This window comes from Stegostoma tigrinum, chromosome 1 (genome assembly GCF_030684315.1).
Source record: "Stegostoma tigrinum isolate sSteTig4 chromosome 1, sSteTig4.hap1, whole genome shotgun sequence".
Lineage (NCBI taxonomy): Eukaryota > Metazoa > Chordata > Chondrichthyes > Orectolobiformes > Stegostomatidae > Stegostoma > Stegostoma tigrinum.
The window spans coordinates 120,668,725-120,695,195 of record NC_081354.1 but is presented as its reverse complement, the minus strand read 5'-3'; the positions used below and the strand labels follow the sequence as shown (position 1 = coordinate 120,695,195).

At 39.1% G+C, this 26,471-nt stretch overlaps 1 protein-coding gene across 1 annotated transcript in view; it reads left to right on the top strand.

Annotated features, from left to right (window-relative positions):
- The window catches only part of LOC125456169 (zinc finger SWIM domain-containing protein 6), a 198,262-nt gene extending 189,341 nt beyond the window's left edge, over window positions 1-8,921 (top strand). Inside the window, exons 13-14 of the mRNA XM_048538990.2 lie at window positions 859-940; window positions 6,564-8,921. Coding sequence (XP_048394947.1) covers window positions 859-940; window positions 6,564-7,426 — 945 coding nt within the window. The 3' untranslated portion in view covers window positions 7,427-8,921. The remainder of the gene's footprint in view (window positions 1-858; window positions 941-6,563) is intronic.
- The last annotated feature ends 17,550 nt before the right edge of the window (window positions 8,922-26,471 follow it).

Here is a 26,471-nt window from a genome sequence, read left to right as displayed (position 1 = left end):
GCTAAGAGCTGGGGTTAAGGAGTTGATCTAAATCTGTTTTTTGTTTCAGTAAATTAAGAACCTTCCTGCGTAATAGGTTTCCAGTGAGGGCCTGACATTTTCCAGCATCTTGTCCAAATATTTAAATACAAATGCATGTTCTTTCTTTATAGTCTGTCATGTTTCGCGTCCTGCTCCTACTGGAGTTCCATTCCCAAATCCATACCACTTCCCTCTGCTTTTAACAGCTTCCCAAACACTTGTTGCCCCCAACATTTTCTGCTTTACCTGCTAAAATTATTCTACCTGGATTTCTTCATTTTCAGCGAACTTTTATTTGTCCAGTTTGTAAAATGAGCTGTGATGTACTTTCAATGCTATCCAATTGCAGATTTGACCTGATAAGATAAATTTAAGTTTGTCATTTTTGGTGGTGGTTTGCTCCCAGGGCGAAGTGCTGCTTAATTTGGAATTATGTCAGCCTTTGACAGGAGAGTGAATGGAAAGACTGGTGTTGGAAATAGGAGCTACATTGATGCAGTAGTTTGTAGTTGCTGAGGTTGGGACCGTGATCCATGTTCGCTGCAGTGTATAATGGTGCATTGTGCTGTATCTCTGCTGTGTTGTCTGTCTTAAAAAGCCCTTGGTGCTGATGATGAAAGCAAGAAATTGTGCTCTAACCCAGTGTCAACACCCCACGTGATGTTGAGTACAACTTGCATTGTTTTTTTAAAAGTAGCTGATTTTTACTGTCCCTCGGCAAAATGAGGAGAAATCATCAAGAAGGAATATCAGAATGTAAATAATCTGCCAGTAGCTTTTCATTTATATCAGTAATTGTTGAAAAACCTAAACTTTTTAAAAACCACTCTGTTGCAGGTTATGCGAATGACATTATCAACATTAAACTGGCGCCGTCGTGAGATGGTTCGATGGTTGGTAACATGTGCTACAGAAGTAGGTGAGTCGAAAGTTGTAATTCGCTGTGAACAAAATGGATATCAATACAAAAGTAAACTGCCTCTTCCCTTCTATTTTAGATAAAGGATTAAAATGTAAATGCAGGAAATAATGAAATCTCAAGTTAAAAACAAATGTCCAACAGTTCAGTCAACATTTGTTTTTTTTCTAATTTTCTATTTCTAATGAACCTGGTTCTGTCAGGAGCCTGCCAAATAACCATTGCAGTGTTGGTTGATAATACAAGGAAATCCTGGAGGATCAGTATAAATGTTAGAGTTGCTGTTGCTGCTTTGATGGGGAGAGGCTTATTCTCCAGGTTTCCATGTGAACTCCATGTTAATAGTGGTTTCCGAAAGCATCTAAGTTGATATGGTAGCGTTAGATTGTTACAAGCATTTTAGGAAACCAGTTCAAAGTTATTTGATGATTTTCCCCACATAGCAAATTTCCAGGTAGCAAACAGGTACTTCCCGATGAAGGAAAAACTGTAAGGAAAACTAAGCTAACCCAGTTTTGCACATCTTCAAGTAGCAGAACTACAAAGGCTTTGTTTCAGGCCTTGGAGAAATTTGTTGGCAGAACACAATACGAACAAAATTGCAAAGAACGATGGAAACAGGTTCATAAAAAGGACCATGCAGAAGTTGTTATGGCTAGCTTAAAATTTAATAATCCACACCACAGTTAATGCTAAGCTGTGCTTGTTTGCAAACTATCAACATTCTGAGGTTACCATTGACCAGAGTCATAAATGGATTGAGGCTAGGAATTTTACGACCTAATTCACTTCCTAACTCTCCAATGCTGGTCCACAATTTGAGAGTTTGGAGTGTGATAGAATTCACTCCACTTGCCTAGATGAGTGCAGCTCCAGCAACACTCCAGAAACTCAACACCGTTCAGGACAAAGTAACTCCTTTGGTTGGCACCTCATGAAACTTGATAAACAATCTCTTCCCCATCACAGACAAACAATAGCCACGGTGTGTGTACCATCTACAAGATGTACTGCAGTAAGTTACCAAGTTTCCTTTGACAGCCCCTTCCAAGCTATCACCTAGAAATTCTCAACAGCAGCTGATATGTGGGAGCACCTCCAAGCCCCACAGCCCCAGGACTGAATTGCGTTTGTGTATGGATTAGGTTCCTGGAGCTCCCATCCCAACAGGACTATGGACTACCCACCCACCATGAACTGCATTACCGCCACCCTCGAGGCATTTGTGAATGGGCATTAAATGTTAGCCTAACAAATGAAACACGCATGACATGAGCCATGAAAAATATAACAAACCTGAATGTATCATGCAAGCCAATTTAAAATTGAACCATTTAAGATAGTACATAGAGCATAGCAGTTACACAAAAGGAAGGAATTGCATTTTGGAAGAAGTGGGCAGTGCGTAACTCCAAATATTGAGGGGTCATTGATAGTGGCTTATGATCAGATGTATTGTCACAATTTATAAATGTGACTTGTAAATTTGAATTCAAGTAAAATGTAATAAATGAACAGGGAGGAAAAAAAGTTTAAAAATATTCCACTTTCATATTGGGATCAGAGCTATCAGTGTTAAAGTAAAATTCCTGATGTACTTGTTAGTAGATAATTTTCTATTTCACTTCATTAATCTGTCTTGAAGGAGGTGATGTTTGGTACCAGATTACCTGCACCTGGGACGTTTGCACCACAGGTGTAGCTAGAATAGGTTTAATAGTTTATTATACATTCTCAAATACATGCTTTACAATTATCTATGTTTGCTGTTGTCTTTTCCTTCTGCCTGCTTTTTTTTTTGATTTCTTATACTGTGTTCCTGTCTTTTGTCTATGTTGCAACTTCTCTTAACTTCCATGGGGTTTCTCCTTGCATTCACACTGTAGCACGACCACGCACCATGACTTGCTACAGTGTATTAGTGAGCACCTTGCATTGTGCAGTTCATTGGTTTGTATGGATTGCCCCGGCATTACAAAAAAAAACAAGCTGTGGCACAAAAGACCCAGTTAAAAAACTTCAGGCTACAAGGAAACAGCCAAGATGAGTGGACAAGTTACTGTGAAAGGCCATTTTGAGCCAGTTTAATTTTCTCTTTCCTCTTCTTCTCTCCCTCCCCTCCCCCCCCCCCCCCCCCCCACTTCGAACTTGTGAAATCCTGCCAGAGTAATGAAATGAGAATGTCCCGCTGCCAGTTGTAATGTTTCTACTTGAAATGATTACTGTATTTCCTATTCACCAGTTAAATGCTGCACTAAACCTTTCCAAATTTAACTGTTGATCGAGACCACAGCATATTTTGGCATTTTTCTTCAGTGTGATATATCAGATCTAACTTTGTGCTTTCTGCACTGATTTTTGTAAGTTACATCAAACACTAGTGATTGGTCTGGCTCTTCACACTTCTTATCCCTGGACTCACTTGATGCTTCCACTCAGTCTCACTCAGGCATGACCATTCCTTCTCATCAAAAGCTCTGTACCATACAGGGCCTTTATCTCCCTCTCTAGTTGCTGCCTTTTGGTGTGAAACTATTGCTTCCAGCCCCTATCACCAATTGCTAAACCAATATCTGACGTCATGTTTGATAAATTCATGTTCTTCTTTAGTTAGGTAAACATAATACAGTATACATGGCTCAGGTTTGAATCCTACCTGCTCCAGAGGTGTGCAATAGCATTTCTGAACATGTTGACTAGAAAATATCTACATTTACACTTAGATTTTCAGGAGGCATTCAGTGCGATGTTTCCTAAGTTGGAAAAATTAAGGCATATAGTATGTAAGGAAATGTGGCGACTTGGTAAAAAGTTAATTGGTGGATGGGAGCTATAGTAGACATAAATGAATCCTACGAAGAGTGATCACGTCTTAATCTTCTAAGCTCCAATAGATGAAGGCCCATTTTCCCAAGCGATACCAACGGCCCTCCCATCCCCACCCCCCAAACCCACTGAATGGATGCCCGAAAGGCACAATCTGCTGTTACTTCAGTGACAGACCGCAACGAGAAGACAGCACTCAGACACACAAGTTACCCTACCATATAGCAGAGATGACCACAAGACTCCTCAGACCCCTAGGTATCAGGGTGGCCCACAAGCCAATAACTGCACTGCAACAGCTACGGACAAACCATAAAGAACCCCATACCCACAACCAATAAAACTAGTGTAATATACAAAATACCATGTAAGGACAGAGAAATATTACATAGGCCAAACTGGAAGAAAACTGACAGTAAGGATACAAGAACACCACCTAGTCACCAAGCAACACTACCAATTCTCACTGGTCTCCATATCTATGGAGAAAGAAGGACACGAATTTGACTGGGACAACACGTCCATAATGAGATGAGCCAAACAGACATGCCAGGGAATTCCTGGAGCCTAGCATTCCGACTGAAACTCCATCAACAAACACATTTGAATTAGACCCTGTGAACAAACCACTGAGAAACAGAACCAGAAGTAATGCCAACTATCCCAGCAAACTGAGGCATATAAACAACAAGTGGGACAGAACACCAAGGCTTCACGGGAGGCACACTGACGATGTTACCGAGCAGGGTGACGAAACCTCTACAATCAAACACACCGGCTCGGTGGGCAAGTCTACAATCTCATCCACAACCTGAGCTACAAATCTTGGCAAAAAAAATTGCAGTGGTCTACAGACAGAACATGTGGAATGGGCAAACGTGGCAGCTGTGCTTTGTGGATAAGTGTGAGATAACCTACTTTGGTGGGGGTGGGTGGGTGGTAAAATGTGGAATAAGAACAACCACTTAATGAAAGATGCTGAAAGGTATGGATGGTCTCGAGACCCAAATGCATAATCACATGCTGGTGCTGACAATGCATGAGATTGAATAAATTGGGCATATTAAAGGAAAGCTGGATCTGTTTGAAAAAGAAGATGCATACGTGTCCTGTGTGGGAATATGTCACTGAGCTGGTAATCTAGAGGCCTGGATAATCTTAAAAATAAACTGATATGGTTAAGAGGGAGCCATAATCCTGTGGGATTGTCTCAAACCAAACTGATTTCATTAATTCTGATTAGGGAGGGAAATCTGCGATCCTTCCCTACTGTAGCCTACATCTAGCTTTAACTAAACAGCTGCTCTAGTTTAGCATGACAGTTGGTTGTATCATGACCGTCTCAATGCATCGGCAACTTTTTTTATACAGTGGTTAATGTGGAATGAACTGCCAGAGAGAGTGGATGCAGGTACAGTTACAACATTTAAAGACATTTGGATAAATTCATGAATAGGAAAAGTTTGGAGGAATATGGGCCAAGTTCGGGCAAGTGGGACTAGTTTAGTTTGGGAACATGGTTGGTGTGGACTGGTTGAATAGAAGGGTCTGTTTCCATGCTGTCTCTCTATACCAGCACTCGTGGGGCAGTGGGGGGTAGTTGTACAGCATCTCACCCCTGCAAATCTTTTCAATTTGATAATTTTCTAATTCCCTTTTGAATGTCTCTGAATCTACCTCCTTCACACTCGGGCAGTGCATTCGAGGTCCTGCCTTCTCCGTTTAATGAGAGAGAGCTTTTCCTTGTGTCACTTCTGACCTGACCAATCACAATGATATCTTCTGGTTTCCTATGTTTCACCAATAGGATAGATTTCCCTCATCATCTCTCCCTAGCCCCCTCTTGAGTTTGTGTTTCTTTATCAAATCGCTCCGCTGCCTTTTCTCGCAGAACAACAGTGCCATCTTGTTTGTCCATGTCACTGAAGGCTGCTTATTTTGAGATCCCCACCTGTTGTTCTTGTCTCAGCAGTGTCTGCCTGTGGAACTGCAAGTCCCTTGGGCTCAGCAGCGTTGTGATTCCATTCACTATCATTAATAGGAAGGACCAAAGCAAAGGTGGCCAATTAGGAGGATGCTTCTTGGAAGATTACTGATCTGCCAGCATATGCAGTCCCACGATCCCCTAGAAGCTGGTGTTAGAATCCCGAAACCTGTGCAAATATCCAGCTCAGTGAATAAAATAGGTGCAAGGAGCTTTTCAAAACATTTAATTTATTGTTGTATGATTACTGGATGAAAATGGTCCAAGTTTTACACCATTCAAAAGTCTACTTTTTCTGTGTTTGACGGGTGGAATGGGTTTGCATGTGGACTGAAACCAATCTGCTGAGCTCTTCACAGAAGGGACACTGATTATTAAGGTAGAATTTAAAGTCATTGAGAGAATTTTAGACCTAATTGATCAAGTAACTTTGACAAAGCTTGTGATACGTTTCTTTTTACGGTTATTATGATATTTTTATCATGGTATGCCTTCTTCATAAATATTGGACATTGTCACAATGTAAAAGTTATTTGAAGAAGAGAGGCATTTCCTGGTACATGCAGTTTTTGTGTTCTTACAATCTATTCTATAATTTCCTTTACCCTCTCTTTCCGCTGCTCCTACCGAAGAAAGCATTTACAACCATTTGAAACATGAAAAGAATTCCTGAACATGTGGTGTATTTCTATTTTTTTAGAAGCGGCATGGTTTGTTCAGTACCTAGAAGCCTGATCTGCTCACAGGATCTGAATTCTCATAGTTATTGTTCAAGGAATAATATAGCTAAACCTTTTTCTTTTGTCTTTTCAGGTGTTTATGCATTGGACAGCATTATGCAAAGTTGGTTTACATTATTCACCCCAACTGAAGCTACCAGTATTGTTGCCACTACAGTAATGTCTCATAGCACAGTTGTTAGATTGAACCTGGACTATAACCAACGGGAGAAACTAGCCAGCAGTGCAAGGACGCTTGCACTGCAGTGTGCAATGAAGGATCCTCAGAACTGTGCCCTCTCAGCTCTAACCCTGTGTGAAAAGGACCATATAGCTTTTGAGACTGCTTACCAAATAGTTCTAGATGCTGCCACGACTGGTATGAGTTATACACAGCTCTTCACAATTGCTCGGTACATGGAGCACCGTGGTTACCCAATGCGGGCCTATAAGCTAGCCACCTTGGCAATGACGCATCTCAACCTGGGTTACAATCAGGATACACACCCTGCCATTAATGATGTCCTCTGGGCATGTGCACTTAGCCACTCCCTTGGGAAGAATGAGCTAGCAGCTATAATACCTCTGGTGGTTAAGAGTGTTCAGTGTGCTACAGTACTTTCTGACATTCTACGCCGGTGCACTTTGACCACACCAGGAATGGTGGGACTACATGGACGGAGGAACTCTGGGAAATTAATGTCACTGGACAAGGCGCCACTCCGACAACTCCTGGATGCCACTATTGGGGCCTATATAAATACAACACATTCACGGCTTACGCACATTAGTCCACGGCACTATAGTGAGTTTATAGAGTTCCTAAGCAAGGCTCGAGAGACCTTCTTGATGGCTCACGATGGACACATCCAGTTTACACAATTTATTGACAACCTGAAGCAAATTTACAAAGGCAAAAAGAAACTCATGATGTTGGTGCGTGAGCGATTTGGTTGATCAGCACGCTGTCATATCTTTCTATTGAGCCTGCCTTTGTACCCTTTTTAACCTAAACCAGAGCCACACCGGTATTATGTGTATAGTAACGAACAGTTCACAAACTTGAACCTTGTTGATTGTGAGATCTGTGTGTTTTTGTATGAGAAAAGAGGAAAAAAAGAATCAGTTTACACTGAGTACATGTTGTCAAGTGGCAAAGTCCACGTCGCTCCTGTCCTTTGTATGTACATTCACAGCCTAAGAGTATGGCTTTAAACCAAACAGACACCTCCATCCTAAGTGATAAGTACCTCGTATGGATTCAGCTTTACTCCTTCATCACTCATCCTTACATTTCAGTGTATTAAAAATACAAGGCTGACCACGTGGCTTTGCAGTGCTGTTCATCCAGAAGCATGGCACACGTTGCTCGTGCATGTGTAATTAGCGACTGTCAACATACATTCTCAGGGATTTATCGAAGAAAGAATGAGAGCATTTATTGTACTGTATATATTATAGTATATGTCTGAATATTGAAAAAAATATACGTAACATTTTAATTTATAAAATATTCTATGTAATGCAAAATACTTGAAGCTGCAGTAGCTTGGTATAAAAACATATCAGAAGGACTAAAGTGCGCCTTGCTTCAGGTTGGCTCAGGTGGAGAATTGTGTGCTGGACATCTATGCAGAGCCACCACTTCTGTTGCATGATTGGACTGATAATTAGTTTGAGAAAACATAAATTTTAAAAAGAAAAAAATCTGCTTGTAACAAACACCATAGTTAAAAGGGGCAAAAAAAAAACAAATTACAGCCAGAGCAGTAAGCCTTAGCATTAAAAGTATTTGCCAGAATCAGGCTTTGTGCCTCCTAGTCTAGAACTGAACTACAACAATTTAAGACATCCTTGAAAAGGTTGAACTATGTGTTTTACAATAAAAAGATGTTACAGTAGGCCTTTGCAGTGGTATAGTGAAATGCTACTTATGTGCTCAATAACATATATTAATCTGCATTGGGAACTGACTTTGTGCAGGACAGGAAGTTGCTGTGTAGTAAGACTGTTCTACTTTTGTTTTTCCTCCAATAGAATTCCTCGAGAGAGAGAGAGAGCAGCCTTCTATCTTGCCTTGTCTTAATGCTTTAAAAAAATAACCAAACTGGACATCTAACTACCAAACTGTTCATTAAAAATGACTTTGGTTTCTATTTTGAGTCTTTAATTTAGCAGAACTGTTCTGTATCTTGTGCTTTATAAAAGAGTTTTTACGTTGGGTGCAAAATGTTACTAGTGTCACTTGTTCCTTCCACTAGGGAAAATGCTAGAGGTATGTTCTGTAGCTTTTTTTGCTGTTTAGGAAAAAGAAGATTATAATTTCTTGCTCACCATTTTATTTATTATAGTAGGTGAAAGATTGTACTTCATCGCCCGTGTAAACATGCTCTTGAAGTTTAAAAGTAATTAAGATTTGATACACTGATATCAATTTATTTATGTAACTAAATCACTGTTTTATAAACTTGTTAATGATTCAACAATTTTTTGTTTTGATTAAAATTAGTTTTTTGAAAGTTAAAGATGTCTCTGTGTATAATATATATTTATTTTGAGCTATAAAAATGCAAACTTAGGTTGTGAACAGCACTGAAAATATAACTTTTTTTTACTTAAGTGCATGCTTATCCCCTATCAATATAGAACTGAAAGGGCTTCCCTTGCCCAGTAGATTGGATGACTGTACTAGAATGTAACTGATTAAGTTTATAAATGCAAATTACTGAAGAATGTCACAAGCTTGTGTTAACAGATTATAAATCTGATTTTTGCCTTTTTATAATTGCTTCTAACTTTTCGCTTTTATTTTAGAAACTGGAGAGAAAGATCAATGACTTGTAATTTGCAGAGTGGCAAATAGTTTGTCACTAATTACCTTTACTGTCTATAATTTGGTTACTTTAATAGCCACAGTAAGTATTTCAGTAGGCATTTGTTTCTTTGGCATCTTGCTCTTTTTGAAGTCACTGCAGGACTGACTCTGGTGATTTGCATTCTCTCCTAAACATACCTGAAATACAAGAACATAAGTGTGCAGAAATCAGCAAGTTAGAGGAATTCCTGCTGCATCGTTAAACAGGAGGATCTCTGTGTTCCTAATCTAGTGGACTGTGGCTTCGGTATCAGCAATGGATCTGTCAAATACACTGAAACGATGGTGATGCAATACATACTTAGAGCTTGTTGCAACTTTGTTTGGTCTCTGTCAACCAAAAGTTTTTGGCAATTAAATATGTGCTGATAGTTGCTTTACTCTTTGCATTTGCAAAAATATTATGGTTCCTGCATTCGGCCTTGTCCAATTTCATCCAAAAGGGTTTGATTGATAGTGAGTTAATGACTTTGTTTAGAGTATAGGTTTCAATAATTAATTCGCCAGCACTAGCTAGTATCTAATCTGATTTACAAAAATACAAAAAGTGAATCCTATAAAAGTTGACCATTAACTGCTAGAAAAGTGGTACTTAAACCAACTTGCTTTGGAAGGCAGTTTTCTTGTGTAAAGGTTTTCATTCATAACCTAATTGTTCCCAACACCTGCCATTGCCCCCTAGCATCTTTACCCATTACAGTCTAATCCACATCCACCTACTTGTTCTATTAAAATATTTCAGAACCAAGATGGGCCAACTTTAATTTTTCTGAACTGAACATTTTACTTAAATTTAAATTTATTTTAATGACTCTGGCATTTTAATCTAAAAGTATAATGGCTAATGGTAAAATAGCATTAAAAAAATTGGCTTAAAATAGTTATATAATTCAAGAGCAATAATGTCTGGCACGTTTCGATCATGTTTTATCTGGATGGAATTAATTGCTATATAATTTTGAGGGACGATTCAATAGCTCATTGTTAACAGGTAGTTGAACAAGATTAATTAACTTTTTTTAAATGTACATGTGTATGTTATGAAATCACTTCATTTGTTCCATGATTCTAAAGAATACAATAATGTATTTTTTTAAGATTAGTTTCCAGAACATGACAGCTGCTGGCAAAGCTACCTTATTTTGTTCATGCCGCCTTGCTCTGATAGTGGTGCTGAACCACCTTGAATTTTGCAGTTGTGATGTTAGTCCATCATGATATTCATTACAGTCAAATAAGTTGTGGAATCAAACCTTTTGTAATCATTAGTCTGGTGGACAAAGTGTGTTTTCAGCATGTGATGGTTATTTTAACGATACAGTTTGCACAGGAGTACTATTAGGTTGTGGTCTTTGTCCAACGTGAGAACTTTACAACTTGTTACCTGAAGAGGACCTTGCATACTGCTGGAAGAAGATCCATTTTGTTGAACCATTTCATCTTGCACACATCAGGAAAATTCCCAAGAATGTTAACGTAAAGCTAAAGCACTTGTGCTGTGAGAGAATAAACTGCTGGTTGGTTGGGCAAGTGTTTCATGGCAAATGCATGAATGCCATGGACAATGCAGCAGTTTGTGGCATTTAACTACCAAGTCAACCTGCCTGATTTATAATTTGAAGAAGACTTAGTTGTCAATCATTATCTAACCTGTTCATTCTTCATCGCAACACTTATACCAATCAGCACTGTCCTCTCAATCCAAGTGTTCCCTTCCGCCAATCTGAAAGAGCATCCTTGTTAACTTGTGACATTTATTCCTCTGGGCTGTGGTGAATATTGGTGAATATCTCTGGATATAATTATTGTTTAATTATGGCTCCAGACTACTTGGTGTATATCCAATTGTATCCCTCCATGTGTGTTATGGGGGGAGGGAGCAGAAACCAATGCTCTTGCTTGCTATAACAAATTGATCTTCTTTTTCATTTGGGGAGGCCGAGCGAAGTTGAGGCTAGACGTGTCGCAATTCTGAGGTCCTTTCTGTAACTTGTCTTCAAACCAGGATAACTGCACGTGAGAACTTGACCAAATCCATTTCTGACCGCAGCCTTTCCACTCGTTATTGCCTGAGATTGGGTAGAATGTGAAGTAATTTGTCCTTTTTGTATTCTCTGGTGTTGAAGAACAAGTTTGCCTTCACAGCAATTTTTAGTTTATCTTCACTCGCTAGAGTTGTAAAATATAGACAGTACCTGACATCTTGAGTTCAGGTCTCCCCATTAGAATGTAAAGAACTGTTTCATGGAAGAGTTTCTCAGGCATCCTCAGTGTTTTGTATCATTGTCCACTGTATACTGTTGTGTGCACCAGAATATTTGTTTTGGTAGCTGTCATATTTACCAGTAAACTGAGCCTAATGTCTTACAAGAAACCATTGTGTATCTCATGTTTAATGTAAATAGCCATTAAGTAATTCTTAATGAGCCTATTTCACTTAGATTGGCCATATTTTATACCAAAAACAAGATTTGGACATTCTTTCCAACATAGTATTGAGGCAAATACATATGGGAGTAATTAGTGGCAGTGAAACAGTCCAGTGTTTCTGAGCCCCACCTTTTATAATATGGTGAGCAGCAGTGAGGATTTGCTATTTATAAACTAAGCAGCCAGAGTATATTTCGTAGTCCTCTGATTTATTTGGGAGCCAAAAAACAGCCTTCCCAATCTCAGGTACTGTTACTACTTCCTCTTTGCCTTTTTAAAAAAAAATCTGACATAGAATGTAATCTGCATACACAATCCTGCCAAAAAACAAAACCAGCAAATATGGATGCTGGAAATCTGAAAGACAAAACAAATGGCTCGGGAAACTCAGCAGGCCTGGCAGTATCTGTGGAAAGAAAATGGTTAACATTTTGCATCCAGTGACAACTCATCAGGACTGTCCTCTGTGCTAATAAAGGCTCTAGGCCTGAAATGTTGACTCTCCTCCTTCTCTAGTGCTGCCTGACATGCTGTGTTCCTCCAGCTCCACACTATTGACTTCTTCAGAGCTATGTTCATCTAGATGCTGCCAGACCTGTTGAGATTCTGCAGTAATTTGTTATTGATACACAACTCAAACATTGACATGGATTCCAGAACCTCCACATTTGATTTCCCAAATGTTAGCCAGTCCCTTCAAATTAGCATTTGTTTTAAGGTTCAAAATACTGCACTATAAAGCTGTGTCATTTGAAACTTCTATTGTTTTTCATTTATAGATTTTTTTTTGTTTATTAAGTAAGGGTATCATGGGATTTGGAGCAAAGCTGATTACGTGGAGTTGAGGTACAGATCAGTCATGATTTAACTGTGACTGAACAAGCTTAAAGGCCTAATACTGTCTGTGTTCCATCAGTTTAATTAGTGTTGTTTCTCCATTTCTGTGTAAGCTGACTGTGCCTTGATCTTTTGGAACTATACTCCCACTCCCTCAGTAATATATCTGCACATATAGCACTAAACTGTGTCTCCATCACTGAAATTATTTCAATTCCCATTATAGGAACAATACAGAAAAAAACTTTGCTTTAAACTGCTATTTGTTGTAGCTTTTTAATTTTCTGGAGTCTAACAGTAACTTCTGAACTAACACTCCTATTTTAATGCAAACCTGATGGTATTCACTAAATGCAGTCATTGTCATCTTTGCAAATAAAACTTGTTTGTTCTTGTTTTGTAGATGTAAGATATTATTGTGGTTGCAATGTTCTCACAAAGCTAGTTATGAGTGTAATGTAAAGGAAGTGAAATGGTGCTATTGCAAATTACTGGCCATTCACTTGAGTGTATCTGCTTCCTCGCTCCGGAAATATAGGCAGTAAAAGTCTGCTGTTGACAGCATGTTTAAATGGGATAGTGAGCTTTGATCTTTCATCAGGAAAAAATCCCATTTAGGCAAATCCTTTTTAGACATTCAGTGGTTTGCTTAATTTATAGCAGCAAGCAACTCTTACAAACGATCTCTTCACTGCCAGCATTGAATTTTTTGTTTTGAAATTTGCAGGCCTCTAAACCATGTTGCAATAAGTCCATTCAGCCATCACGGTTACGTTGACAACCCTATATTGATTCCTGATCCTGCAAGTTTAAAAGCACTTATGTTGGTTTTCAAATTCTCCATAGCCTTACTTTTCTTCCTGCTCTTTTCTCTAGCTCTAGAACCCCATCTCTTCACTCCATCCTGGTTTCTTGCACATCACAGTTGCACATTTCTCCAAAGTTTGGAATTTCCTCCCTGAACTCCATCTTCTCCCCCCCCCCCCCCCCCACTTTGTTCCTTTTAAAGGTGCATCTTCAAACATATCTTTTAACAATGTAAGTTCATGTTTCCTTATGTGGCTGTGTCTAATTTTGATAATACTTTAAAATACGAGCATTTGGACTGTTTTATTATAGTAAAGTTGCTGTATAAATGCACATTATTCATGAGTCAATTCTTTTTGCCTCAGCCTCTGCTTTTCAGTCAATGGAAATGTTATCACTAGATATATGAAAGCTTTAATTAACTTATTTTTCTGGATCCTTGAAATATTGAAAATGTATAACTTGCATGGCCTGTATTGTCGCAATGATTATTCTACTTTTGTGCCTATTTTGTAATATTTGATGTTGGAAAGATGCGTTACATTCAGCATTGTTAAAGCCCAACTTAATTTAAAGACCAAAAATTAAAAAGTGAGCCAACAGTATTTCACCATATTGAGCATTACAATGCTAGTGTAAAATCTAGAGAAAAGCATAAACCTGCAGATGTTTATAGGAGAGGGGAAGACCTAATTTTAGTTAATTTTTTTTATTATTCCCTCACAGGATATGTGTCTTTCTGGGTAGGCCAGCATACATTGTTCATCCCTAATTGCTCCTTGAGCAGTTTAGAGTCAACTACATTGCTATCGGCTGGAGTCATGTAAATCAGACCAGAAGAGGATGGCAGATTTCCTTCCTAGAAGGATATTAGTGAGTCAGGTGTGAGTTTTCCTGAAAATTGACATTGACATTGGTTTGGTGTCATGAGCATTAGTAGATTCTTAATTCCAGATTTTTTTTAGTTTTGATTTCAAATTCCATCATCTGGCAAAATTCAAACCCATTCCCCAGAACACCAGCTAAGTTTCTCGAATAATCCTGTAGTCCTACCATGAGGCTATTGTCTCCCCTATCTGTTAACTCTAACTGAGAATCCAAAGTTACTGTCGCTGTCCTGCTATTTCCTCCATTATCCTAGAATGGATGCAGGTCTGGGGGACTTCATCGATCATTAGCTCCCTTGGTTTCCGTAGCATTTACTTCTCTAGTTGTACTGCTGTGTTTACTTCCTCCTCTCTTTTCTGATCCTTGCATATTTATTTTGCAATTAACATCACAGAACAGTTGCATGTTCCCACAAATGTGCTCTCGGGAGGAAGCCAGACAAGGTCAAAAGAGAATGGCCCAAATATAGAGAAGGTATCAGCTCTGTGAAGATGCATGCAAAGTATTTAATCAACTCCTCTGTCATTTCCTAGCTTCTCCATTATTATTTCTCTAGCCTCACTCCCTAAAGAACGTATGTTCAGTTTGGCTTCTCTCTTCCTTTTCGTGATATTTAAAAATTATCTTGCTGACTGTCTTGATGTCCTTTCATATAATTCAATTATTCCATTTTCCATGGAATCTGCCTTTGCTTGTGGAAAATTACTGCTTGCTTCAATTAAATGGAAAAATCTCCTCGACTCTTTCAATGAATATTTTATTTTATTGACCTCTTCAAGAAGAAATAGCCTTTAACTACTCTCAAAGTATTCGCTTTTGCACCTATGGCAATATTTGAAATACTGCAGTCCTGTACAAAACTAATAGCTTCTCAGTCTTGTAACTGGACAACCTCTTAGTTGTGATGCAATATATGTGTATCAGCTATGATATGATATTTATATTATTTTTGAATTTAAAGAGAATGGTAGTTCTTTGAGAGTTTTCTTTTAACAGATCAGTCAATTTAGAACAGTGAAGTGAGTACATCAGTTCCAAGGAAACTGATGAATGCAACAGTTCTTGGGCGAAACCCCTATAATGGGTAAAAACCTTGTACTGATGTACTTTTGACTGCAAGATTGTGTACAATAAGGCAATTAACTTTATTTTTGCCTTCCCAACTGAAGGTTCAAAGATTTTAGATCAGAATAACTTGAGTTTGGGTCAGAAGGGAGCAGTTTTTCTCCCAGGAGAAGAACCAAGCCTTGATTTCAGGGGAATCCAATCTCTTGGCAGAATTGCTTTCTAATCTAATCCAAGCAGGGATCCAAGTCTGCAAACTGTTGGAACGGAAAAGTTTAGGCCATTCAAATCAAGAGGCTCTTGCTAGTTGACATGTGAAGGAAAGGTTTAATAATATGTCTCAATAATTCAAAGTAAGAAACTGAAAAATGTCAGTTAAGTAAACATTTAAGCTTGGAAAGGAAGGATGCCTCTCTGTGCAACAGAATTTTTGTCTTTCCTAACTACCTTGCTTCCAATGTAATCATGCTTTTGTTTGTTTCTTTTGTGTAATACACATGTTCTCCTGTTAAAATACAGCTGTAGCCTTGTGTAAATATGTTTCAGTAACAACCATCATTTTAACTGCTGTATTTAACTATGACATTTCGAGCCTGGCTTTGGTCTGGGGTCTGACTTGTCCACCCTGACCATCAGCTGGAATCATAATAGTGTGGGAGCTTGTTGGGATCGGAATTCATTTGAGTTTGAAGGTTTGGTGTCTCTTTTTAAGATTAATGGGTGTGGGGAGTTTAAGAACAATTAGGTGTTGTGGTGAAATTTGTACGGTTTGAACTTGCACAATGGTTTCAATGGGTACTAATTTTTCTCTGGGAGTGAAAGACCAAACTCTGGATTATTTGACTAAGGCTAAACAGGAAATGTTAGTAGATAAATTGGAGATAGAAATAACAGCAACATACCATAAGGATGAGCTTTAAAGTTAACTATCCAACCTTTAGAACTAGAATGAAGGAGCTCTGAAATAGCTAAGAATTGACTTGAAAGGAAGTGACTTGAATTGGAAGGAAAGAGTAATAGAAAAGGGGTAGGTTAAAAGGAAAAGACAACTGGAAAAAGAACTTGCGTGAGAGTGTGAGGAGAGACAAAATGTGGAGGGGATCAAACATTATTTTAAAAAGCCTGAACTCAGGTGCCAAAAGAAATCCGCCAAGGAAACACGTCTTGAAATAAGACTAGACATGTAAAAGCTAACGACTGAAATTTAAATAGAAACCAATTGCACCAGGAGGAGCGCCTAAGGAACGTTCATAAAAGGGTGCTCTGTCGCAGTATAAAGGAACAATTCTTCCACAACTAGGCAAACAAACCTGCTGATCCATAAAATTTTCATCTCGCTGAAGGAAATCGAGCAATCAGTAGAAAAAAAATAAAGGTACGACCGGCGAAATATCCAAGATTACAAGGTGTGGATCTGGATGAACAAAGCAGGCCAAGGGGGCGGAATGAGGTTAGTAGGTAGCCGATGGGGGTGGGAGGTGGGAGGAGTGGATAGATGAGAGGCAGACCAGGTTAGGGAGGCGGGGACAAGCTGGGCTGGTTTTGGGATGCGGTAGGGGAAGGGAGAAATTGAAGCTTGTGAAATTCACATTGATACCATTGGGCTGCAGGGTTCCCAAGTGTAATATGAGTCGCTAACCTCATCCCGTCCCCTTGACCTGTACGCCATCTCAGGACTGACCTCTCCCCTCCCTACCTCCACACCTACACGCATCTTTTACTGGCTCCATCCCTGCCCCTTTAGGTTGTCTGTCACCTCTCCACTTATCTTCTCCTCTCTCTGTATTTAATCCGCCTCCCCCTCTCTCCCTATTTATTTCAGAACCCCCTCCCCATCCCCCTATCTGATGAACGGTCTAAGCCTGAAACGTCAGCTTTGCTGCTTGGCCTGCTGTGTTCATTCAGCTCTACAATTTGTTATCTCGAATTCTCCAGCATCTGCAGTTCCTATTATCTCTAATATCCAAGATTGTTTGCTAACAGTTACTGGCTCTTGGGCCTATGGAATTAGACTGGAAGTGAGGTTATTTGTATATTTAAAAATATGATTTGGATATTCAGTTCTCTGACGCTGGTTTCAAAAAGAAAAATGCAGCTGACGTGCTAACTCCATCTTTAACAGAAATTTTAAAAAGATCCTAAATGCAGAGAGTTATACCAAACAATCAATTCAGAAATATATTCAGAACATGTATCTGAGTTATTATTTGACAGATTATATTCACGACGAAGTGGAGACCATCTCAAATACCCATTGATGAGGAATGGGTAATAGCCCATGAGCTAGTATTTCCATGAGGATGACAGGTCGACCGACTCAAATTTCCAACGATAGATCACACAGGTATGAGGAAAACACAGTCTAAAATATTGTTCAATCAAGATTAAAAGACGATGTGATGGAATTTTACCAGGTATGCCATTCACCATCAGGCAGTGGGGAAATCCTGGCCATGAGTTGGAATTGCACCTTTCATCTGATACCACATTTTGAAGCAGCAGGATCTAATAGATTGTGCAGAAGTAGAATTGTTATCTTTTCATTAGATGTGACTATATGAACAAGATTTCTTCAACCTGTCGATACTGGTGTGTTCGTGGAGCTAGGAGTTGTGATCGCAGCCGTTTCGTCCCCTTTACTGGGTGACCTCTTCAGTGTTGTGGAGCCTCCTGTGAAGCAGTCTTGGGCTGGTTCGAGTTTATATATGGTCCGGTTTTTGCTGCTTCTGTCAGGTGCCGATTCCGGTTGTGCATTATAATGGTCAGTGTATCGGCTCTCATTGAAGTGTTCGTTGATTTACTGAACCTATTTTTGGGGAAGACTATTGCAAAAATAGAAGTGGAAACGTTGGCTTAATATTTTTCAACGTATGGATTACCCAAAGAAATACACTCACATTAAGGTTTGACTGTAATGTTTCAAATATTCAAAGAACTAATAAATTATTTTGCTCCCAAACTATTCGTGTCTTTAGGTTTTCATCCATAATCTCAAGGAGCATTGGAAAGATAGCCTCAAACAGCAAGATCATGATTTGATCTCATTGTCAGGTGTATCCTAAAGATGAGATAAAGGAATGTATTTCTTTATTTGCCATTAATTTGTAATAGTGATGGCCCTAATGGATCTATAGGATTCAGGCCTTTTGAACTGGTAAATGGACATGAAAACGATGGTTGATGTATCTACTCAAATACAGCATTTCTGACTGTGGTTTGCTTTTCCCCCTCAAACTCAAAACGGAAATGTGAAAACTAGCCAAAAATCTTTTGAAAACTGTTCAAACAATGAAAATTAGAAAGAGGTTTCAAATTTTGTTGCTACAGGCAAAGATATGTTGCAATCATTACCTGTCCCTGGGGGACCGTTAAAAGTCCGATTCACAGGCCTTTATCGCATCAAAAAGAAATTCGGGACGTGAATTAAGTAGTGAATACTCCAGACAGGAGGAAAAATCAGCAAGTGTATCAGAGATAATGGGAACTGTAGATGCTGGAGAATTCAAGATTACAAAGTGTGAAGCTGGATGAACACAGCAGGCCAAGCAACATCTTAGGACCACAAAAGCTGACGTTTCGGGCCTAGACCCTTCATCAGAGACGGGGATGGTGTGAGGGTTCTGGAATAAATAAGGAGAGAGGGGAAGGCAGACCGAAGATGGAGAGAAAAGAAGATAGGTGGAGAGGAGAGTATTGGTAGGGAGGGGATAGGTCAGTCCAGGGAGGACGGGCAGGTCCAGGAGGTGGGATGAGGTTAATAGGTAGGAAATGGAGGTGTGGCTTGGGGTGGGAGGAGGGGATGGGTGAGAGGAAGAATAGGTTAGGGAGGCAGGGGGAACAAGCTAGGCTAGTTTGGGATGCAGTGGGGGGAAGGGGATGAGCTGGGCTGGTTTTGGGATGCAGTTGGGGGAAGGGGAGATTTTGAAGCTTGTGAAGTTCACATTGATACCATTGGGCTGCACGGTTCCCAAGCGGAATATGAGTTGCTGTTCCTGCAACCTTCGGGTGGCATCATTGTGGTACTGCAGGAGGCCCATGATGGACATGTTGTCTAAGGAATGGGAGGGGGAGTTAAAATGGTTTGCGACCTGGAGGTGCAGTTGTTTATTACGAACAGAGTGGAGGTGTTCTGCAAAGCTGTCCCCGAGCTTCCGCTTGGTTTCCCCAATGTAGAGGAAGCCACACCGGGTACAGTGGATGCAGTATACCACATTGGCAGCTGTGCAGGTGAACATCTGCTTGATATGGAAAGTCATCTTGGGGCCTGGGATGGGGGTGAGCAACTGTGTCATGTGACATTATCCACACTGGTAGCAAAAATAAGAAAACCGATTATTATTTCAATGGCTATAAATTGAGAGAGAAAATATTCGAGACCTGGGTGTCCTCCTCCACCGGTCATTGAAAGCAAATGTGCAGGTGCAGCGGGTAGTAATGAAGGCAAGTGATATCGGCCTTCACAGTGTGAGGATTCAAATACATGGACAAGGATGTCTTGTGAAGTTATACCGGGCACTGGCCACACCTGGAATTTTGTTTGTAGTTTTGGTCTCCTTATCTGAAGAAGGATGTTTGGCTATGGACCGAATGCAGCAAAGATTTACCAAATTGCTTCCTAGGTTGGTGGTACTGATGTGTTTGGAGATATTTAATCAGTATTTTTTAACAATTCATTTGTGGGATGTGGGCAATGCTGGCCGGCCAGCATATTTTGCCATCCCTAGTTGCCCTCAAGAAGGTGGTGGTGAGTTGCCTTCTTGAACCGCTGCAGTGCAACTGCTGTGGGCTGACCCACAATGCTATTAGGGAGGGAATTCCCAGGATTTTAACCCAGTGACAGTGAAGGTACAGCAGTATATTTCAGAGTCAGGATGGTGAGTGACTTGGAGGGGAACTTAAAGGTGGTGTTTTTCCAGTATGTCTGCTGTCCTTGTCTTTCTAGATGGAAGTGGTCGTGGGTTTGGAAAGTGCTGTCAGAGTATCTTTGAATTTCTGCAGTGCATCTTGTAGCTAGTACACACTGCTGCTGTGACTGTCAGTGGTGGAGGGAGTGGATGCTTGAGGATGTAGGGCCAATCAAGCGGGCTGCTTTGTCCTGGATGGTGTCAAGCTTCTTGAGTACTGTTGGGGCTGCACTCATCCAGTCAAGTAGGGTGTGTTCCACACACTCGACTTGTGCCTTGTAGATGGTGGGCAGGCTTTGAAGAGTCAGGAGGTGAGTTACTTGCTGCAGTATTCCCAGCTTCTGGCCTACTCTTGTAGCAGGTGAGTCCAGTTGAGTTTCTGGTGAGTGATAACCCCCAGGATGATAGTGGTGATAACACCATTGAATGTCAAGGGATGGTGTTTAGATTGTCTCTGTTATTGGTGGTGGTCATAGCCTGGCATTTGTGTGGCATGAATACTATGTGCCACTTGTCAGCCTGAGCCTGGATATTGTCCAGATCTTTTTGCATATGAACCTAGACAACTACTGTTTCTGAGGATTCTATTGACTGGAGTTTAGGAAAATGAGGGGTTTCTTGTGGAAACCTATGAAATTTGAACAGGGCTAGACAGGTTAGATACAAATTAGGAAGGAAGGATATTCCTGATGATGGGAAAGTCTAGAACCAGGCGTCATAGTTTAAGAATAGGGGTAACCTTTTAGCCCTGAGATTAGAAATTCCATCACACAGACTGGTGAGCCTGTGGAATTTGGTACCACACAAAGTGATTGAAGCCAAACATTGTGTTGTTTTTGAGGAGGAGCTACATATAGCTGTTTTGGCTGAATGGATCTAGCGATATGGAGGGAAGACCGGATTAAGGTATTGGGTTCGATGGTCAGCTGTGATCATACTGAATGATGAAACAGGCTCAAGGGGTTAAATTGCTGACTCCTGCTATCTTCTGTTTCTATGCCGCAAATGTCAGCTCACTATTTAAGAAGGGGGTGAGGGAAAACTGGGAACTACGGATATGATAGCCTTACATCAGCAATAGAATCTAACATTTTCCCTATCGTAAAGGATTTGATAAATAATTGATAATATGATTGAACATAAATATGATTTCCTATTCATAAATCCATTCCAACAAACTTGGATTTTTTTTGAAGATATTACTAACAAAACTGGGTCTAGTATACTTGGATTCTCAGAAGACACTTGTAAATTACCTCCTATCTCATGGGCTTTAATTTTTCTAAACAGCCTCTTGTGGGTTAACGTAGTGGCATGGATTAATGATTGGTTAACAGACAGAAAGCAGAGAAGGAATAAATGGGCCATTCTTACATTATCAATGACTAGTGGGGTATCACAAGGATCAATACTTTGATAATGGCTGTTCACAGTACATAGCATGGATCTGGAGTTGGAGACCAAATGTAAAATTTCTGAAAGGGGGAATTTCTTTATTCACAGGGTTGCGAACCTCTTGAGATTGGTAATCAGAAATCTAGCAATAATTTACAGGGCCATGATGCAGTATTCAGTCAGCCATGAGCAGGATGAATTGGGTGGCAGGTTTTATAGGCTGATTGTACAATTCCTGTTCTTATGTTCCTAATCTCTCCACCAAGAAAAGTATCAAAGTAAATTGCAGACAGATAGTAAGAACTGCTGGTGCTGGAATTACAAATGATTTTACAGACTCATCAATCTTTAGTGCAAATAGGTCAAGAAAAATCTCTTTGGCCATACGTGAAGTTATCTATAAAATGACATACAGAAGCAATGCATTTTGAGGTACCTCAAACAAGGAGAGAGATTAATTTTATGATAGGTAATGATGTTATTGAATGAAGTCATACTATCTGGAGCTTGTGGTGAAAGAAACTGAAAGTGTCCTAAAGATTATCACAAGGTTGACAATGGTAACACAAATGGATTCCTATCCAGTTACATGATTAAACATTTGGACACTTGATTTGATCCCAAAAATGAATAAATCAACGGCTATCAGCAAATTCCATTGACCAATAGAAATTAAGAAATATCAGTTTTTGTACCATCGGATGGATGTGTTGATTGAGGTTACTGATCCAGGCTAATGGGAATGAAAAATGTGTCAACAACTTTACAACAATTAACCAACAAAATTATTGAATTGTGTAATGGCTTTCTTTGTAGAGAAGACTTGTTTGTGTTCAGCCAAAACATGAAAATGTTTACATCACTTGAATGAACATTTGGTTGCAAAGAGCAAATTTTATCATAAATCTGCCTAAAAGTGTATTTGCCAAAGCAAAAATGACTTATTTAAACTATACTCTGGGATAACATCAACTAGTAGTTAGTCATTATGTTTGCTTCTCTATCTTGGATTTTCTCACCTCCTAAGGCAAACAGGAAGCTCTGCAATTTTCTGATGAATGTATTATGGAGTTGCAAATGTTTTGTCACATTGTGCAATCAGGAGTAAATACCCCCCACTCCTGAGTTTATGTTAGGATGAAGGTCATTGATGAACCAAAGGAAAATAGCAACAGGAATTGGCCATTGAACCTCTTGAGCCTATTCTGCTGTTCAATGAGATTGTGGCTGATCTATGGCCAACTCTGTATACCTGCCTGAGGCCCATGTCCCTTAACACCTTTTGCATAATTTTGTTTGGCAACTGAAAAATGGCTGAGCCTAGGACACATTTTGTGCCTTTAATTTAGATGACCATTCTCCACTAATCACAAACATTTTTATTTGTGGTGGTATGACTCCAAACAGCAGAGTGTCATCCTTATTCTAATTGACTCTTGTTTTGTTGGGTCTACTTGATGCTATATTCTGTCAAATATGACCATGATATCAGGGGAAGTCATATTTCACATTATCATTTTGTAAAACAGCAATGATGTTGTTATTACATGATAATAACATGAGAATCAATAGCCAATTAATTAGCTAATTAGTTCTTTTTCACAAACTGAATTGGCAAAGTATTAAATTTGGAGAAAGAGACATGAAAAGTTTGAAAATTACTCCCCAAAGAACACTGAAGAGATTTTCTTTGATTCGTTGGGTTTTTATTTTGAAGAGATTGCATGACAAAACAGTAAGACTGTTTGTTTGTTTGTTTCTTTAGAGTTTAATGCTACAGCCATATGGTTTTACAATTATTCATTTGATTGGCAGGGATAATATATTTTCTTTGAACAAATATGAATGAAACCTAATGCTGTGTGTAAAATGGGCTTGCACAGTATTTGATTTTTGTCAAAGTCAGTATATACATAATGTAAAAATAGAATTAATGCTATCATTGTGTACATAGATATTAAGGACTTTTTTGACAGAAAAGTGAAGATATCTCAAGGGGTTCTTTTTTCATTGGGAGGGAGTTTGGCATGTGCACAGCAATTTTTTATGTTTGGATTTCAAAATGGAAGCAAATGGATGAATCAATTTGGAATGGTATCATCATATTAGTTGGATAAATGCAGTTGAGTGTTAGGCAGGATTTCTGCACTCATAATTGACTTTTTTTTTATACTACTGGGTTTACAATGGGTAAACACATTAGTTTTGTGTTTTGACTTCTGAGAAAAGGCAAGTTTTAGTTCAGGAGGACTTGCACTTTCATTGAGAAGAGAAAAATTTATTTCTAAACAGGCAAACCAAGTTCTTTTAGCTCAATTTGTAGAACCCAATTACCTCAGCAGAAGTAATTTGTGGCCTGAGAATTTCTAAGCAGACAAGCTTATTGCGAAGTCATCAAACCGTTAGAATGGGCTAATATTTGGCCTTCAGAATTGAGAAGTTCATGCATGTGGATTTGCTTTAAATTCCTTTCCAAATTAGAAAACATCAGTTAATATCTGAAAAGTACCACAACTAGGATCAGAATTGGTCATTTTATGCGCTAATTATTATATTAGTATCCTGTCTGTATTTGGGAACCTAAAACTGCAATGTTTGAAACTTTTTTGGGCTGAAGGCCTTGTTTCTATACTGAGACTCCATCTATCCCTATCTGTTACTCTAATTGTGGCCTAAACAATACTTCCTATAATTTCATTGTCACTTCTACATTTGCCTCATATTGGTTTTTTAAAAATAAAAATGGATTACAATGTTATTTTTGTTCGTTCATGGGATGTGGATATCACTGGCTAAGCAAGCATTTGTTCCCCATGTCTAGTTGCCCAGAAGGCAGCTAATAAAGCACATTTTAATGAAAGAGTTGGGATTTTACAACAATGCTTACTTGGACACCATTAGACCAATTCTCTTTTTATTAAATTCAAATTTCACCATCTGTAAATGGGATTTGAACAGTTTTTCCCCAGAAAATTGGCCGAAGTCCCTGGTATCCTAGTTCAATGGCATTACCTGGATATGACTGCCTCTGCCTCTCCTGTAGTTCCTTTCTCTGTATTTGAATTAACTAGCATCTACCCCTGTGTGAGAGGAACTAAGGTCAATTGTAAAGGCCACAGCACCTTGATAGCCACTTTAAAACCAACTAAGTGTGGAACTGGGATGGTGGTTGTACAAGAAAATTACTGAACCATTTTGGAAACTTGTATATTTTTAAGCTCGAACGAATATAATATTCTGGAGCATAGAAATTTGTAGTTTCAAGATTTAGTACCACAACCATAATAAATTAATACTGAGTCTATAAATGCAATTTGAAAATGGAATAAAATAGTCTCTTTCAAAAACAAAAATTTAATGAGCTGTCTAGTTGGTTTGAGTTGCCTTAAAAAAACTCCAGATTTGATAGTTTAATTATAAAGTGCTATCTTAAATTATTAAGAATTTTTCTATTCAAAAACTATTCAAAACTCAGCTATATTTGCCACTCCACCCCATACTTTGGCAGTGTTGAATTCAAAAATCACATTCTCGCAAATAAAAGACCATCAAATGTATCATTTTTGACCTTTAAAAATATATACAGTCTTTCATCTGACCTTTTGCTAAGCTGAAAATGTAAACAGAAGCATTTTCTATCTGGAATTTAATGTTGAAACAAAATTGCATTGAGTGTTTGCTGATTATAGCCTTGATTTGGCAAGCTTAGTAATATTGAGAAAATATAAATATTTGATTGCGATAAATAATTTGAGGGATTGTCTGTTTAAAACTCTCCAGCTAGGTATAATGTGTCCTGCTGAGAACAGCAGGCAATTGCTTTATTGGGAGATTAGTCACAGACAGCACAGTGACTCTGTGGTTGGCACTGCTAACTCTCAGTACCAGGGACCCAGGTTTGATTCTCGCCTTGGATGACTGTGCAAAGATTGCACGTTCTCTCCATGTCTGTGTGGGTTTCTGCTGGGTACTCTGGTTTCCCCTCTCGGTCCAAAGATGTGCAGGCTAGGTGGATCAGCCATTGTCAATGTGGGGATTGGGTAGGGGTCTGCTTGGAATGCTGTTCAGAGGGTCAGTGTAGACTTGATGAGTCTAATAGCCTATTTCCACATTGTAGGGATTCTATGATTTTTGGCTTGAATCTGTGATCTTGCAATGAAAAAAGTTTGCCAATGCAATTAACATAACAAAGTGTGCAGCTGGATGAACACAGCAGGCCAAGCAGCATCTCAGGAGCACACAGGCTGACGTTTCGGGCCTAGACCCTTCATCAGAGAGCCCTCTAATGAAGGGTTTAGGCCCAAAACGTCAGCTTTTGTGCTCCTGAGATGATGCTTGGCTTGTTGTGTTCATCCAGTTGCACACTTTATCTTGGATTCTCCAGCATCTGCAGTTCCCATTATCTCTTGCCGATGCAATTGCTGTCTGCTGAAAGCTTATAAAATCCGATGTGTTGTTTATTGTGGAATTGCAATCACTTGACTTTGGTTCAATTAGATTTAACTGATTTAATATTAGTTTTCAAATTAAAAATAATAAACTGTTTATAATATACAAATAAGACCATGAACTACAAAATCAACCAATCGATGGAGCTGTTTTCAAGACAGTGATCTAATTCTGGTGTTCAGATGTAGGATATAAATGCTCTTGATCTTTAAAGTATTAACAGAAGTTTGTAATGGAATTGTTCTCTTGTAATCCTTCTGTGCAATGTTATAGTCTGCACTACACAGTTTAGATTTGGGAAACATGATTGCATTAAACCAATTTTTAAAACATTGGGTATTATGTCATGCAA